The sequence below is a fragment of the Corvus moneduloides genome, chromosome 2 (genome assembly GCF_009650955.1).
Source record: "Corvus moneduloides isolate bCorMon1 chromosome 2, bCorMon1.pri, whole genome shotgun sequence".
Taxonomy (NCBI): Eukaryota; Metazoa; Chordata; class Aves; order Passeriformes; family Corvidae; genus Corvus; species Corvus moneduloides.
This window is the reverse complement of record NC_045477.1, coordinates 32302706-32321005: the sequence shown is the minus strand read 5'-3', so window position 1 is coordinate 32321005 and position 18300 is coordinate 32302706. Positions and strand designations below refer to the sequence as shown.

The 18300-nt window shown below is 39.6% G+C and overlaps 1 protein-coding gene across 5 annotated transcripts in view; it reads left to right on the top strand.

Annotated features, from left to right (window-relative positions):
* Nucleotides 1-18300, top strand: part of TENM4 (teneurin transmembrane protein 4) — a 1563960-nt gene that overhangs the window by 1369410 nt on the left and 176250 nt on the right. For all 5 annotated transcript variants that reach the window (XM_032099028.1, XM_032099031.1, XM_032099030.1 and 2 more), the window contains 2 exons: nt 10649-10819; nt 15628-15842. In XM_032099028.1, the coding sequence (XP_031954919.1) occupies nt 10649-10819; nt 15628-15842 (386 nt within the window). The remainder of the gene's footprint in view (nt 1-10648; nt 10820-15627; nt 15843-18300) is intronic.

Genomic DNA, 18300 nt, shown 5'->3' with positions numbered 1-18300 from the left:
ATGCATACAGGGGCTGATGTAAAATCACACAAGCAATCTTAATTCTGTTCTTTGCTCAGTTTTGAGTGCTTGACTTGGCAAACTTCAAGGTTTTTTAGCAAATGCTTTTTTTAGGTAAAATTAAAGATGGCTGTGGGTCTTTCTAGAACACTGTGGGTTGCACTTGCTAGCACTTGCCTTAATCTGTGTACTGGATTTATTCCTAAATTTAAGGGAACAAACCATCAGGTTGTGTTAAGTTTTGTTATTGAGAGAGCTTTTCATACTGACATGAACCATTCGCTTAGATTTGTAGCCCCTGAAAGTATTGTGCTGGATTTTGCTTATGGTCTCTGGACAGAAAAAAATTATTGTGTTGTTAATTGTGCTGTGTCACCTACTTTGTCAGCTTTCTCAGACTGCATTTGTATCCATTTGCCAAGCTTTTGTACAGGGAAAAAAAGGGACTTTTTTTTCCCTCTCCAAATGGGAACAGTGTTTGTTTTTCTAGTATATGTAAAGAAAAATTAGAAAATTAATTAAAACATTCTTAGCCTGCTTTAAACATACCTGTGCTTTTGTCATCCAAAGCAGCTAAAACAACATGATGCTCCTGAACACATGGACAGTTAAATTTTTTTCGTATCTCTTCCAACAGTCTCGAGGCTGATAGGATTCTGCTTTAGAGCTCAGTTTTGACAGTGCTGATGAGCACTCTGGCCCAGATCTACAAAATGTGTAAATTTGTACTGAACTTGAAACACCTCCATCATCCTCTTGAAGTTACTAGATTTACTTAGGCTAAGTAAAGCTCAAGTTAAACCTGTTCTTTCGACATCAGGGGATTCTGAGATTGTCATTTTGTTAATTTTTCTTATATCAACTAGCACAGCCCAACTGGGGCTCGGGTGCTTTTAGAATGTGCATAGTGACTAATAACACTAATGCAGTTTTCAGCTGATTTTAGGATTAAAATACCAGCAGTGCTCTCAAAGACATTCGCTTATCTTACTGTAATAAAATCATGTTTGTGTTCAGAAGGACAGATGAGCAGGCAGCCATCTGAGAGATCAGCTCACATATCAAATTCTACAGCAATATTTAGATCTTGATGCTTAAACTGGGGTATTTGATTTAAACTCTGAGCCTACCTCTTTTGTGCTGGGGTGTTAGAAGAAGAGAGATATATTTTATGACTTCTGCACAGCAACCTGTTTTTTAGACTTTAGGCAAGTTATTGTATTATTTTTGGAAGGCAGGTTTTCTGACAGTTATCTAGTTTAGATAACAAGGAAGGAAGAATGTGAGAGCTTGTTGATTTACCTGTGTAATTTACACCATTTTTAATTAGTGCCTCACAGTTTATATGTGTGTAATAAAAGGGCATTGTAAAATTATACTGTCCACAACAGGCTAGCCCAGAATTTTGTAAATGCAAAGCAGGATAAGAGGTCTTCTGGTACAGCTGCTTGTCCTCATTTCTCTAATTGAAGTGAGTACCCCAATGGGAAAACCATTATTTCTAATATTATATACACAAATTAAAACTCCATTTAGAGGTAAAGTGGGACCATTTTATAATTGACTTTGATCTTGAAGAAATATCTCAGTAATATTTATAGTAATATGGTCTCTGCCAGAAAGGGTATCTAGAAGGGAAAACATTATTTTACTGAGAAAGGCCTGAGCACATCTAACACCAAATTTACCAGAGCTGTGGGGGCCGAAGTAAGTTTCTTTGGTGCAGTAGGCTGCCTCATAGCAGACAAGTGCTGCTGAGGTCCCTCTTTCCACTTTCTATTCTATTTGAAATGGATATAGATAGCAAAGTAAATTACCAAAGATATTTAAGCAGACAGCTCCTCAGATAAGCCATGCCACTTCTATGTCTATTTTTTTCTATAGGTTAACACTTTAAAAAAATCCTCCTTTAAATATGCATGAAAATATTTAAGTATACCCATTTAAAACTGTATTTTCCCTTTCCTGCAAGAAATTACAAGCTACTGTAGCACTGGAGGGGCCAGTGATCATCTGTTAATGGTTTGAATGGACAGGCAATCATTTGAAAGACTTTGATCCTCAGGGGTAATTAGGAAGACATTGTATAGGAAGTGCTGACTCTTTGCATTGAACAAACATTGAGTTTAACTGCATCATATTGTAACATGCCTTTCTAGTCACTTCCTTGAAGGTTTCAAAGAAATGTGGTGCTTCAGCTGGAAGCCTTTCTTCTTCCTTATTAAGAACAATTGGGAACTAAATTAAAATATAAACTGTTCTCCTAAGAAGAAGCTAATACTATTGGTAGACCATCTGCTTCTATCTTGGAAATCGTAGATACAACTCTTCTTCAATCAGGAGGGGTCAAAGAATAACTAGTTAGTGTCAAATCAAAGCAAGTAAATGTGTTTGTGGCAGGATTTCAGGTGATTAGCACAATGCTTTGTTTTCTCCAGAGGCAGTTCCCACCTTGGTGGCAAAATTTTAAGAGGTAGAAGCTCTCTATCATTTGTATTCCTCCTTTGCACGTGGTGATTCTGATTGAGGGAAGGAGAAGATGTGAATTATCTCCAAAATAACCACTTCTGGTACTTGCATAGTTTGAATGTGAAGCAACAGTCAGGCAGGTAGAGTCCCAGGAATTACTAGATGTATCCCATAGCATGTGTCTGTACTGAGCTAGCTGTGAAAGCACCTATGTCATACTTTAGGACATTTGAGGTCCTAAAAAAGTCCCACAGACAAACACAACACAGATATCTCTCTGTTTTATCAGCAAAATTCTTCCTCCCTTAATCCTGAGATGGGTGGATATGGATTGTCCAGTTCTTAGATGAAGCAATTGCATCCCAGTCCCGCAAATTGTCTCCAGCCCCAGCTTGTGAAGCCTGGAAGACTGATTTTTCTCATTGAAGATGGATCATTGAGCAGTTAGGAAGGGAGGCAAATGGGGAATTTACAATAGCGAGCATTACCCTTAATGTCTCTCCTGGTGCCTTTTTTATTTTTCTTAACTATTGTCTTGTGTCAAATAAATCAACAGGCAGGAAGCAGAGCCATGGGACCTCCAGCTGAGAGTCTTCACTTAAACAACATGTAATCAAGCTGCCTTTCGGGCTCCATTCCTTTGTGACCTGTTAATTTTACATTTCTAACTGCACAGCAGCTCTGATCCATCTGGGTTGTGGAGAGCCTGATGTGCAGGTTTCTCTGTTCCCACGTGACTGCAGTCCTGTCGTGGTGTCCAAATTCACAATGATGATTTATGAAGTCAGGTTTTCCATTTCCTGAATGAGAGTTTTAAGCCACAGATGGAAAGCATTTATTTATAGGAAATAATTTCAGACACTAGGAATGACACAGAGTGCTGTAAAGGGTTTTTTACCTGTAAAGGTAATTGCCAAAGTCCACACAAGAAGTGGCCTTGCAGGAGTCCCTCTCTCCTTGCCCCATGGTGCCTGGCTGAGTGACCTGGGTATGTATGTGTAAATAAACTAAATTCATGATATTGCAAACCACTGGGAACTTCAGTCAGGATACTAGAGCTCAATTCCAGGCCTGTGAACCTGTTCTTTGGGTATTAAATCACTACAACACTCAAAAGTCTCCCCATGCTCTTAGATGAACAACAGCTTGAATCTGTCTGATCCAGGACTTGACCATACAAACAAGTAGAGCAGATAATATATGCTGCATCCAGCTTTTTGCCCTCTTCCTACACCAGCAGGGCCATAGAGCCACTTCAGCCCCTCACTCTCGTGTGGTCTGCCATGCTGGGACACAGAAGCCTTGGTCAGCACTGAAATGGAGCAGCAGTGTAAGAGAAAAACAGTTTGATTTATTTTTTTAATGTTTGTTTTACTGTTTCCATTCTTCTTAATCTTCTTTGATTTGTTGAAGATTGACAAACCAGTGATTATTTCATGCTGAAAGGCTCCTTTTCATAACACTGAATGTCACAAAAATATGGTTAATTCTGCATCAGGTAATTCTACCACTTGTACAAAAATAATACAATTTCAGTGTAGAGACAGTTATCTAGATAATTACAGTGAAGTTTTTTCCAGAGACAGGAGTGAAAGCAATACATTTACTTGAGTTAAAATTAACCCTGAATAATTCAGTGGTGGGATTCAGCTTTTCCTCAATTAGGAGGAAAAAGCAAAGTTCAAGTATCATTTTAGAGGGCATGTTATTGTATGTCTAAAGACTAAACATGAAGGTTAAAGAGGAATATCTAACCACCACATATGTTATGCTTGTTTCCACACAAAGAAGGGAAAGCAAAGAAATAAGCTGTAAAAATGTCTTCTCAACCACTGACTGAACTTCAGCTGTTTTTTCTATTCCAAATCCCTTTTACTTTTTTGTTTAGCTTATCTTTGCTCTATCCTAATCTTCTTTTTCTCATTTTCTCTCATTTCATATTTTTCTCACCTTCCTTCCCTCTCTCATTTTCTTTCTTGTCCATTGTGGCATCAGTCCTTCTCATCTGTTCCTTCTCACACAGTGTTTTTCCATTTTCTTCTTTTCCCCATGCTGCACTGGGAGGCTTTGGAAAACCCTTCTCCCTCCCAGGAGTGGCCTTTAGGCTTGTGTTGGCTCTGGCTTAGCTGTCAGCAGTGCAGTGAGGTGCTTATAGAAACCAGTGGAGTAGTGAAGCCAAACTTCTCCAGATGGAGCACAGTGCCGGTACAGCTGAGCTGGGGAGGCTGGAGTGGCTGTGCAGAGAAGCTTGGCTTTTCCAAAGCTTGTGCCCTCCCCAGTTTTATTTAAGAAAATATACTGACATCCTTACACAAATTCAAAACCTGGAGTATTCTTAGTGCAAATAACGGGATAAGGTTTTCAAATGAGAATCCCAAAAGACTTTCTGTCTTGCCTTCATGCCCTTTACCCCCTGCACTTGCTGTAAGTCCAGGCTCAGGTAGGGATCATTAATGTTTTGTTGAGCTTCAATTCTGAGAAACTCTTTATTCATTGTTCAGGGCAAGATCATTTGTTAGCTGGAAAATAGTTGCTATTTTATTCATTCCTTAGTTTCTGTGGGAGCTTTGCCTGGGTGAGGAATCACCAGGCCAGCTGTGGTACCTGCAGGACTTAGCCCTGGGAGGGCAGGGGAGAAGGAAGCAGCAGAGCCTGTGAGCTGCTGTGAGAATGCTTTTAACAAACACTATGGAAGCAGCTGGTGGCTTCAGCTGTAGCCTTAATTCCAAACACCGTAATGGATTGGTTTGGTTATTTATTACACTTAGCTTGCTGATTTGGGCAAAGCAACAAGCTAATAAAGGGCCAGCAGTTAGTTTTTCAATTTTTTGCTGACTGGTGTGGTTTCTGGGGGTCTCATATGCTTCAGTAAGCATGTCTTGTCTTTTCTTCTCCCTGTGATCTATCACAATCATCTGCCTCTCTCTGCTAACTCCTTCGCTTCATCAACCTGTCCTAAGAGATGTCCATTTTGTTGACCATGTGAATTATCTTTGTTTGTCCTTTTTCATTCTAAATGCTGTACACTTCCTTTGTTCTCTGCTCCGCTGAGTAAGTTGTTTTGACTTTAGTGTTTTGCTGTCTCATAAGCAAGTGGCAATAATACAAAGATACTCAAAAGCCTGGGTCTGTTCAAAAGAAGCTTGGGAAGAATGTTCCTCTTTATTTGGCTTAACAGCATCTTCTGATGCTGATTATGGCATCCACCAGTAGCCATGGAATAGGAATAATGCAATATAAGAAGAGATAATATGTTAAAATCAAAAGAATCATGATCCTGAATACTTGGTTCCACCAATATGAACTTAGATTCACTTTACAGAGAAAACTTGCAAACAGTTTAGCATCAGCTGAGTTATTTAATCATGCAAATAAATCAGAGTCCAGCAAAAGAGCAGCCATATCACACTGGCATGGTTGAAATGCTGAACTCAGCAAAGTAATCAAACCCTGAAGGGACTGGAGTCTGATGTCCATTTTTTCTCCACCAAGAAGGCAGGCACAGGTGACTTAGGACTGAGGATAAGGTGATTTACTCTGCCGCAGAAAATTCTGTTACCCATTCAGCAAGTTTCAGGGCGCCTTTTGCTAGCACTTAGCTACAGGGGAAAGGTTGTGCAAGTCAAAGTTTTAAAGTCAGAACATGAGCATAATGGGCCAGAGCCCCAGATGCCTTTATATCATCTAAGTTGTTGGTGCTGAAACAGCTCAGAGAGCATGTGGGGCTTCCCCTAAGTATTGTTTTCATTCCTAGAGAAGGCAGACAAAAGAGTTTTATTCTCCATGGGAAATATAACCAAAGTGTCTGCAAAGAGCCTGTCATGGAGCTTCCTAGGCAGTGAAAGCTACATGGTATTTTACAAAAGTGTACACTTTAATGATTTTTAATTGCAGAGTGCTCTTTTAATACATGGGGAGCCTTCAATATCTGAAAATCTATTGAGCATCACGTTCGAGAGGGAGAGGGAGAGGGAGAAGGAGAAGGACATGGGGGCTTTTAGGGCATTTTCTCTCTGTCAGTGACTTCTTATATCTAGCTGAGCAGGGGATAAAAAAAAAAGCCAGAGAAAATGTCCACAGTGGGTTCCATTGACCTGGAGACTAAGAACATCAGGAATGTCAATCTATTTTTACAGCTTTACTTTGCTTTTAGGAACATTAGCACTTCTAAATGTATGGTTGTGCTTCTCATCCATGGTTCCAGGGCTATTCCATGATTATGGTCCTTTGTTGTTTTTTTCAGTGAGAAAGAACTTTGCATCAATTTAGCACAGAACAAGGTTGATTTGTGCCATTTTTAAAATCTTTAAACACAACTGTGTGCAACAACAGCTTTACACATCCCATTGAGATTTAAAGACCTGAAATATTCACTGCTGTTACTACTCGACTTTTCAGCACCAATGTGGCAGTTAGAGGGAGCAAGAGGAGGAATGAATCTTCCACCAGCTTGCCAATCAGACACTGCTGGTATTTGGAAGATAGTAATGAAATCACTTAATCAGGTGACTTCCTCATAACATACCTGCTACCAGAGCATGTTTCCAAAGTAAATCAGACTCTTTGTTCTTCTTTCAGGTTGAATTTTGTGATTATTGCCTACCTGTAGCAGAAATTACATGATGTCTGTTTGCCATATGAGTGGGAATATTTATAGGCTTTTATTTTGTGCTTAAAAACATCAAATCAGAAATCCTGAATAGAGCAGTAGCTCTGAGCTTTTACACTCTGTTTTCTGGATTTTTTTAGCCACTTGATAATCAAGAAGCTATTCAAATAATTCTGTTTTTCAGAGTTCTGCATTTTTGTATGCATGGTGTGCATAGATCTCATTCTCATGGCTTATCATTGGAGACCTTCCTACAGCCTTTCAGTACTTCAAAAGGAGGCTTGTAAGAAAGATGTAGAGAGACTTTTTACTAAGGTCTGTAGTGACAGGACAAGGGAGTAATAGCGCTAAATGAAAAGAGAATAGATTTAGATTAGATATAATGATTTTTTTTTTATTATCAGGTTGATGAGGCACTGGCACAGGTTGCCCAGAGAAGCTGCGGCTGCCCCAGCCCTGGCAGTGTTCAGGGCCAGGTTGGATGGGGCTTTGAGCAACCTGGTCTAGTGGAAGGTGCCCCTGTCCATGACAGGGGCCTTGAAAGTAGATGGTCTTTAAGGTTCCTTCCAACCCAAACCATTCTGTGATTCTGTGATCTAGGTGATGATGGGATCAATGTACGCAATAAGCTTTTTGCTTTAGACGAAATCTATTAGCAAAGGACAAAAGTTAACATTAATACAAGTCTTTTAACTTTGTGTGATAATACAATATCTATGTTACTATGTTATCTATAATTATGTTACTGTGTTATCTATAATTCTGTTGAATTTTCTATATTGGAACATTGTAAGACACTTTCCAAACATTGAGAATTGAATGATGACATGGAATGGTTGATTCACTTGCTCAAGTGGATGGATAATGTGCAGAAAAGCTGTAGCACTTCCAGGCTGCCAGTTCTGTCGTTACACTGAACCAAGATGATCACTTGTTAAGACTTTTCCTCTCAGGTATTTTAAATTCATTTGGATGCCTGGAAGAAATGCTCACAGTTTTCCCACTGCACCCAAAACAATGTTGAGTTTTTCATCTTTATTTGCTTGCAGTAAATAATGATCTACAATAACAAATTCCTCCTAAGGAGAGGAGAAGCAGCAATGTCCTTTTGGGGAAACAATAGCCTTGCAATGTGTTCCTAAAAGTCTGTGTGGCACTTAGGCTGTGATGTCCAAAGGACAGAACAGTTCAAATGAGGTTATGAAAAAAGCAAACCACTGGCCCAGTTCCTGCCTAAACCAGGGATGCCTGGTATAAGCTCAAGCAGGTCGTTCTAACATGAAGACATCTGAGAGATGGGGCTGGGCTTAAGCACTTAGGGCCGGCAGAATTTAGGCCTGACAGCTGTCCAGGATTGCCTGAGTTTGGAGGAGTGAAGAGTACAGTTTCCGTTCTGCCTGAAACTACAAACATCCATGTAACTATAAACATCCCATGTTAACGTGGGAACTTGCATGCTGAGAGTATCTAAATCCTTGAGCTCTGTAAACAGCTCTGCAGCACCTGGGTAACACTCTGGTCCTTGGAGAGGTCCAGCCTGGATGGAATTATAAGATGGCATCCAGTACTGAGCTTAGAACAAAACTGCTGGCAGAGAGCTGCATGAAATGCCTCTTAAATCTTGTGACCCTGTAAGCATAGAGTAAGATAAGTGAATTAACACACAATTGCATTTTAATGCCCAAACAGGTGAATTGAGTCAGTCCTTTAATCTGCTGTAGCTCTCCTTTCCCTTTCTGTGTAGTGAAAAAAGCAGATTCCTACCTGATAAGGTTTTATGAGGTTAATAGCTATGAAGTGCCCAGGCAGTCTGATGATGAGAGCTGTATAAACACAAAGATATTATGCAAGCATAGCAATGCCAAATGCTTGATGCAAATCCTGTGTTCATGGTCTGATTTCCTCTCTTCCCTTGCACAGTTTCTTTGCAAATATACCCCTTTCAGATGAAAATACTTGTCCCTCTGCCTGAAGTACCCTGGGTAAATTACCACTAGTGTTGGTAACATTCTTTCTTAGTATATACACCTGTGTAAAAATGAGTGTTGAACAGGTCCTCAGGAGACCTTCCTTGCTGTGCTTGCTTGCTGTGTGGGAGTTTAAGGAATGTATTTTTTTTCTAAATGGATAAGACTGTTAACGAACACAGTCCCCATTTACAAGGTAAAAAAAAAGTTTTGTGTTCATGTTTTGTGATGTTGTAGTTGTGCAAAGACAACCTTATTTATGTTGGTAAATGATAGGTGACCTAATTGAGACTGAAGTAGAAAAAATCACGTATTTTGCTAAATTGCCTAAACACGCTGTCTTCAGAGAGCTACTCAGATTACTTTTCAATCCTCTTGAAAAGATTGTTTCTGATGCACAGGTTTAAATAAACTAACCACTTGTCCCTGACACTGGTTGCTGATCTCAGGTATATGTTTGTGAATAAAAAGAGAATTATAGGCCATGGAAATGCTCTGTTTCTTTACTGATTTTGTTTATACTAAATGGCTGTGCTGTTAGTGTCATTGTATAGTTTCTTGGAGAAATTATAGTGTAAAATATCAAGGCTTTTCCTTAAAAAAGAAATGTCATTCCAAATGTAGCAAGTATCAGATCATTTAGCTGTGTAGAGCCTGAAGCTAAGCTGGATACTGATTGAGTATGAAATGTTTATGTTGAGGATGGAAGAACTGATATGGTAAGCCACAAGCCACATTTTTTTGCTTTATATTTGCAAGGGGCAAGTATTAGTTGTATAAGCATATGATTTCCATACTCCTCATACTTGTGTTTGCTTTTTAAGTAGTCTGTCTTGTTCCTTAACTTCACTTGTCATTATGTAATGCCTTGAAATAGATTCACGTGTGCACTGGATGACTTTGCATGGCCCAGAAGCCTACAGAGAGCTTTGCCCTGATATCACACAAATCTAAATAGTGCTGCTCATTTTCAGTTCTCAAGGATATGTCTTTGATCTGAATAGAAGAAGCTGAGTTGTACAAAGGAATGCTCAGACATAGTCGCTCACATTTGTGACGCAGAGCACAGAGGCATGTGTAAAAGATGGATCTTAAATTGCCTCAGTTTTCCCTTGGTCTTAACCAGGAAAAGCTGTCGGAGATGTCTATAAGGGCTTCTGTGTATAATTGGTGGATAAAAAAAAAAATAACCTATATAATACACTGTGAATATGGCAAAACAAACCAGAGTGCAGTTCCCTGGGATTTATTGGTATGTTAGGAAATAATACTCCTTGTATTTCTGTGTTCACCGCATTGTCACCCCAGCCTTGGGAGCTTTGTGCCTGGTTATCCTGTCATGCAGACCATGAGTCAGGAGTGGTCCTGCTGGAAGAAGCGGAGTGGATTGGTACAGGTGATCTAAATTGAGTTTAAGTGGGTGGAAAGTCCTAGGGAGCTGGTATGGTAGAAGCAGCAGGAGCTGTCTAATTACATTAATTCCATTCCTGTCCTAAAGCAATGACCACTAATAAGGCACTGGAGCGAGGGTTTAGAAAGTGCCCCTGTAGTTCTGAACCTCTCCCAAACAGAAAAAGATGACTTTTCTCATTGCTCACCACAGCCATGCACCTGTTTGGCCTAAACTGGCACCTGCAGCCGATGGAAGGGCAGATGTATGAGATCACGGAAGACACAGCCAGCAGTTGGCCAGTGCCAACGGACGTCTCCTTATATCCTTCGGGGGGCACAGGGTTAGAGTTACCTGACAGGAAAGGCAAAGGAACCAGTGAAGGTATGGTTGATATGTGTCCATGTTGTGAGTCTTCTGTCTGCCTCTAAACTCCAGCCGTCCAATCTCATGTTCCATTACCCTCAGTGCTGCCATCAGCAGGTGCTTTTCCAGTCTTTCATGTCTAGAGCTAGTCGTCAGTCCTGTTTCCATATGTTTCTAAGTTTCATACCCCTCTGATGTCCACTAATGCAATAAAACCGTGTGAAACTCTCTCCACATATTCAAGGCATTCTCACAGACTACAGAAGGTCAGCATGAAAACCCTGCCTTGAGTGGCTGTTTTCATGGGAAAACATTGTCTCTTGAAAATTAAATGATTCCTGGAGCACTGCATCAAGCTTCCTCTACAACACTACAAAAATGTTTGAGTTTTACTATTTGTTGCCACTTAGCAAATGTTTTGAGGACCAAAATACTTACTGAGAACTATTACACTATGAGCTTTGGCACTCCAGAGTTGGACATAGCTTTGCAAAAGTAGCCAGATAAAAGGCCTAGTCTCCACAAAGTATCACGGTGTTGACAGAAATTAGAAGCACCTCATGGATCCTCAATTCAGTAGCACCTTATCAGCTTTACATCTTTGTGTGCTTTTTTTAGGGGCACCGCTGCTAAAAGTACCTGTAAGCTCTGCAAAGTCTTATCCCTCCCCAGACATAGCTGGAGAAATGAGAAATGCAAATTTTCAGAAAGCTTTTTTTATTTGTGTGTCAAGATTCTCTGCATAAAATTAAGAGATTCCAGTAAACTGCAGCAATTGACTATTTTTGGTAGTTACTTTGGTGGAAGAAGTTTTGTGGACGGGTAAGATGTATGCTACTGTTCTTGCAACTCACTGAACTCAAAAGTTTCCACAGAGTTCCCTAGGCTTTGGCTCACAGCCTGTGTTTACATGTTTAATTTAAATTAATTGTTGAGGGGTTTTTTCTATAAGAGGTTTTGTCTGTCTTTATTAGTCCAAATAAAGGCCATAATTATGTGTGTTCCTTAAAACAGTGTATTTACTGGTAACTGATGGCTGCCATCAAGTTGCTACAAGGAAAAATCAGCTAAGCAGGTTATTCTCAGCAAACCTTACTAGACAGTACAGCAAGCTGCCGACAGCCCTGCTGTTGTACTCAAAAATACTTCATAACAGATCCTTTTTTTTTCCCCTCTAACTTGCCATATGTTTCATTTTTGAATCATCTAGCTTTGATCTGTCCATTTCCTTTTAAAAGTCAAAATGAAAATAAATGGACCTATTCAAAACTGACATCCAGGTGAAAGACCTTGACTTGATTTTATTTTAGCCACATTTACAGTGACATGAGTAGAAGTTTTGATTGCTGCTGTTAAAAGTGTTAAAAGAGGAGTCTGGGGAATAGCCTAGTTATGTCATTAGAAGACCCCTCAAGTGAGTGCTTTGTATAGATCTCAGGGAATCTGTAGGCTCTAGAGGAAAATACCGTGTCCTGACTAAAAAGCACATCACAACAACATCTTTGGTGCGCTGTCCAGCCTTCAAATGCAGCTCTCTTGCCATCAGGTAACTATGTAACTAATTCTGGACTAGCAGTGCTGCAGGGCTTCTGTTCTAAACCAGAATTTATGTGATTGAAATTTATTTTTAAAAGAATGGAAATATATTTAAATGTCTTCCGGATCATAATGAAATAGGCTGGAATGTGTTAGGAACATCCTTAGAGCTGATCTGAATGAATCATTACCAGTGTCTTGCCAGCTCTCAGTAACAGTCATTCCTTCTCATCTGTGGCTGTGCTCCAGAACAGCATTTTCCTCTGTTCAAGCCCAACCCTGTTTACCAAAGCACTTAACCACATGCTTACGTTTAAGCATGTAATTGACTGTGGTTGAAGTCAGAGCTATATGTCTTCTTAAGTGTTTTGATGGGCCAGGGAACCATCCTGTTGGAAATACAGAGAGATTCAGCAAGGTCTGAAATGAAATAGCTCATTTTGATATCCAAAGAAATTAGGAACAGTTGCTACGGTAACTAAAAAGTTCAAGGTAATGTGCAGAAAGAGCAGAGTAATTGACAGCCCAATTAAGAATTCAGACCTGAAGTTAATTTTAAGGAGTCAGATATTTCTGATTAAAAGCCAATTTCTGATTAGAAGCTGACATGGCTTTTTCATTGTACTTTCTTTATGAAGTATCCAGTCCGTAGGGCCTAATCTTACTGTAGGCTGAAACTGATGAAACAGAGAGGGATTTCAGGGACTAAATTCAGGCTGGTGAAGAGAGCTTCTGCTTGGACATCTGTATCAGGACAAGCTTCGACCACTGGCAACATGATGTAACAGCTCTTAGGATATCTGCTTCTCAGACATGCAAGTGTCCACCAAGAGGAGACATAAACTTTGTAATTGTGTGTACAAGAAATTATTTCTGTGAGACTGTCTTTTGCAATCACAGAAGCATTTTCGTTTGCATGAGCAAGTGCTGCTCTCTCTACGGAATACATCCTGTGCTCATTTTCTCCAGGCTCTATCTTGCATAGCAACATCTGTCATATTAAATTCTCACCTTCCCTGATTCACTGATGTACAATCTTTATTAATGAACAGTCATGGGGCATATCAAATACTTAAGGTTTTCACCTGAATATCTAAGAATCTATAAAACATGTCAGTAGTAATCAGAAAAAATATATCCTTCATTTGAACCAAAACGTGTGATGTCTGTAGCTCTTCTTTAATAGAATCCTCAATCTTTTCATCCTACAATAGTGCAATAAGAAACTTCGCATGAAGACATTGAAACAGTTTCCTATAATCCTGACAGTGTGAAAAGAAAATTTTAGTATACCAAATAAATACTATCAATCCAGTTGATAACATAATTCCCCTCAGAATCTATCTGGCTGATTTTCATTGTGCAATTGTACTCTATTAGCACAGGATTCAGAAAGAATGCCCATTTACCTGAGATGCTTCTGATTATCTCCTTTAATGTGTATGTGTATTGAAAACGGATAAAAAGTCAGCAGATTTCCCTTCTGAATTTATTTGAGAGTGATGAGCAAAGATAAATGGAGATCTTATAAAATTAAGAGTAGCTTTTTTTGTGTGAACATACAGCCTTTGCATATATACACCTTTTGTGCTGGTATGCATAAAACTTCTACCTCAAGATAGCTCATGCCATCAAGTCCTGCTTCAGCAGTGTCCTTAAGCAGTTGCTGACTTTAAATCAGGGTTTAGTGTTACTGGAACCAAAAGTTCTGCAAGGAAAGATTCTCCATCCTTAATAGTTAATATGCATATTGTTTCTATATTGATTTTCAGAGACAGCTAACAATTTACATCTGTTTCTGCTGGAGAGTTTGTGTTGGGATGGTATATGGAGAAATTTAAGGCAATACTGTATTTAACGTTATGTAATACTAAAGGAAAGGTCATTTGAAACAGTAAAATGCAATGTTCTACCAGTCACCTTTTCAATATGGCAAGTAAATTCTGAGACTATTTGATGTGAATTCATGATAGATGTGAAAAGATTTTTTTTACACATTCCTCAAATGTAGGTACTGAAAGAAAAAAATTCCTAATGTGATTTTTCTACAAAAGAATGTATGTAGCCAGAAGTTCCCTTCTCATTTTGTTAGAATTGTTTGCTCTGTGAAACACAGAGTAGTGTGTGCTGTAATGGCACATAGATAAGAGAACAAATTTATTTGAATTTCCAAAATAAATAATTAGTCTTTGTTGGTGACATGTTGCTCTCTTTACGAAAGCCAGAATCTTTCAGGTGACACTACTGCACACTTTTCCACTAGAAGTGTCCTTTATAAAGGGTGTTTGCTAAGCAGTTGCCTTCTTCATCATCCCTGTGCCCTGCACCAAAGCTGTGGCCACTGGTTATAGCACAGGCTGAAAAGGGAACATTCTGGTGTTTGATTTTTCATTCTGCCCCTCATTCCCTGGTCTTCCTTTGGGTCCAGATTTTTTGAAGCAGCCACCTGCTTTGAGAGTTGTGACTGTATGAATTTCTAACCTGGAATTCCTCAGGTGTGTTTTTTAGGGGTGCCAAGCTCCCTGCTGACTCCCTCGGACATTTCAGCATGTACTGATTCCATTTGAATACCCAGGCTCTCCAGCCTGGTAGTTTTAGAAACAGATGCCTCCATTTGTCTTCTGAAAGAAAACGGATAATAATAGCACACTTTACAGATTACTGAAACCCAATTAAAACCTCTCATGTTTCTTAATAGATATTACTCAAGTGCAGGGTATGATCTCCTTTGTTTTTCTCAGTCCTTTTTTTTCTTTAGCTTTTTTTTGACAGTTCAGCATATTTCAAATACTGTTGCCACTGTCAAGAATTAATTTAATAGAGAAACATTCTCCTTTCCCTACTTAGGCATTGTTCATGCTGCTGTTCTCCACACCACCATTCCACTCTGTGGCACGTCTATCTCACTCTTGCTACACTTCTCATTACTAATTTAATGATGACTTCTCCATTCCTAAACTTATATTCATTTAGAATATAATGTCAGATGATTTATTCTTATCTTTGTAATGTAATTACACACTCTCTGATGTTACAATTCAAACAAAAGGCCATTTTTCTCCAGGTTGCTCTTCCCATGCTCGTGTTTTCAAACAAAACAGTTACTGAAGCCAGAAATTATCCTGCCAGTTTTCCTCCCATAATCTTATGGATTGGCTAGACAAAGTACTGTGAAGACTTCAGGACACTAATAGACTGTTCCTCAAGATCAGTGTCAGAGACACCAGTATGATTAAATTACTTCCAGGATGTAAGACTAATTTAAGAATTTTGTTCCTGTGTTTTGGCAGGAAAGCCCAGTAGTTTCTTTCCAGACGACAGTTTTATAGACTCCGGAGAAATTGATGTAGGCAGACGAGCCACACAGAAGATCCCTCCTGGTATCTTTTGGAGATCTCAGGTGTTCATCGACCACCCAGTGCATCTGAAATTCAATGTTTCTTTAGGAAAGGCTGCTCTGGTTGGCATCTATGGCAGAAAAGGACTCCCACCATCACACACACAGGTAAGGGGACCTTATTTCAATTAAATAATGTTGTCTTAAATTGATGTTTGTATGATGTATTGTTTTCTTTCATCTGTTTCTTTCAAGAATTTGTTGCACGCTTGCAAGATGCCAAAGATCATTTATCCAGAGAAGGAGAATCAAGAGACAATTGCAAAATTTACACAAATTAATCTGGTGGGCTGTAGGCAGGGGCAGAGCCAGCAGTTGCCTAAGGCAGCAAGCTGCCAGAGGAGAATGGTTTTGTGAGGCTGGTGGTCACTGGTGGTACCAGCAGAAAGTACCACCTTCTCCATCCAGTGCTTTGCACAAAGGCAGCTACACCCAAACTGCATCCAAAGGAATATTCTCTTAAGCAGATTCGTGTATCTCAGGTCTGTCTCTCTTTCAGCCACTGCCTTCGCCGTCTCATGGTAAGAGCAGCAAGTTGGTCACCCCTAGGGGGGAGCAAGATTCACTTCTGTCTTCCATGCTGGAATGCCTTGAGCCAGCCCTTCCCAGGATGTATGCTGTCAGCTTAGACTGAGGTTTGTCAGGGCCAAGTAATTAGTGTATAAGAAAAGAAAATCAAGATTTTACAGAGAGGCACCAAGTTAGGCAGAAATCAAGATCCAGTTATTATTCTGTAGGATTAAAATGAAAGCAGATGCTTTCCTTAACACACCTTGAGAAAAACCATATCAAAAAATTGGTTTCTCTGAAAAGCTCTGAAGAACCATCCCTTTAAGTAAGGATTTTATACATTATTTTCTCTCCTTTCCATTTCAGCTTCTAAGCTGCTCTTACTCAGATTGATTAATACATTAGGGCATAACTCGCTGGCAGTGAAAAGTATCTTACTCCCACTTGCATCAGCATGTTATCAAAGAATTAGCAGGTTTATGTCAGTGTGTCTTGCCCTTGCCCTCTACTATTAGCTGAAAATATTAGAGATTTATAGAAATAGCCTGCCTTTATTTCGTTTTTGAACAAACAGGTATGTTTATTACTATCTCTCTGGATAATATGGTATTTTGTTCATATTAACACACCTCCAATTTATTTCTGTCAGAGGTGTCATAACTCTACACTTCTCTGCCTACTTTTCTGCAGAATTAAAATATTTCAGTAGGATCAGCACATCATAAATTCAGTGCTACAATAATGCTGTTATTGCCCTTTTTTAATCAGTCTCATTTCACAGGGAGATTCAAACATTTATGACTTTAAAATCCTGTGTTAGTTGAATAAAAGCTCAAGTCATGATAGCATAATACTTACTGTAGATCAGAACTCTGTATTCACTTTACTTATTATCATTCTTAAATTTTGTTGTGGAACAGAAGTTATTATGCGGATAGTTTCATTTGTTTAAGTAAAAAATTTAAAGTTTAGCACATAGACCTCACTTTTTCCATGGAGTACAGTCACTGAAGAACAGCGTGGGTTTCCCACGATGTCACAAGTCCTGCCAGCAGACCTGCTCTAGTGTGGGCTCCATTGTCCATGGGGCCACAGGTCCTGCCAGGAGCGTGCTCCAGCACAGGCTTCGAACAGGGTCACAGCCTTCTTTCAGGCATCCACTTGCTCCTGCATGGGTCTCGGGCTGCCTGCAGGTGGATCTCTGCTCCCCTTTGGAGCTCCACAGGCTGCAGGGGCACAGCTGCTTCACCATGGGCTGCACCACAGGGAGGGGAATCTCAGCTCCAGCACCTGAAGCACCTCCTTCTCCTTCTGCACTGACCTTGGTGTCTGCATAATTGGTCCACTCGCATAGTTTCACTCCCCTCTTCTCTGGCTGCAATTACTTCTGTGCAATAAATTTTTTTCCTTCTTAAATGTGTTATCACAGAGATGACAATTGCTACCATCACTGATGGGCTCAGCCTTGGCCAGCAGTGGATCTGTCTTGGAGCTGGCTGGCATTGGCTCTGTCAGACACAGGGAAAGCTTCCAGCAGCTTCTCAAAGAAGCCACACTTGCAGCCCCTGCTGCTACCAAAACCTGGCCATGCAAACAAACTATTCCAAATTCTCTTAGGGAAACTTTCTCTGGCTGTGGTGATTGTTTTCTGTTTTAGGTTGCCAACCACTGTGGTGGTCACTAATAAGTACGAAGAAAATGTAAGCTCCAAATTTCTGTAGTCTTAGAAATAGATCATGCAGAAGCCCAAAGTAGTTTGCTATTAACAAAAGGCATTTCTTCTCATTCTTCTCAACAAATCATAGTAAGTTACACAATTTTGTTACGGTCTATTAGATTTAATCTTCCTAGATCAAATCCTTTTTCAAACTCATTTTAACCTAAGCCAAATTTTAATAAATCATAGATATTAGGGATTGGCCATCACAGCGTGCAGGGGGTATTTTTCCATTTGTCCAGTTTGAATTGATTATCATGGTATTTTATCTATGTTTTCCTTGCTGGCAGTAACTAATTGCCTATTAAAAATCTTTGAATGTATTAAAATGCAATAAAA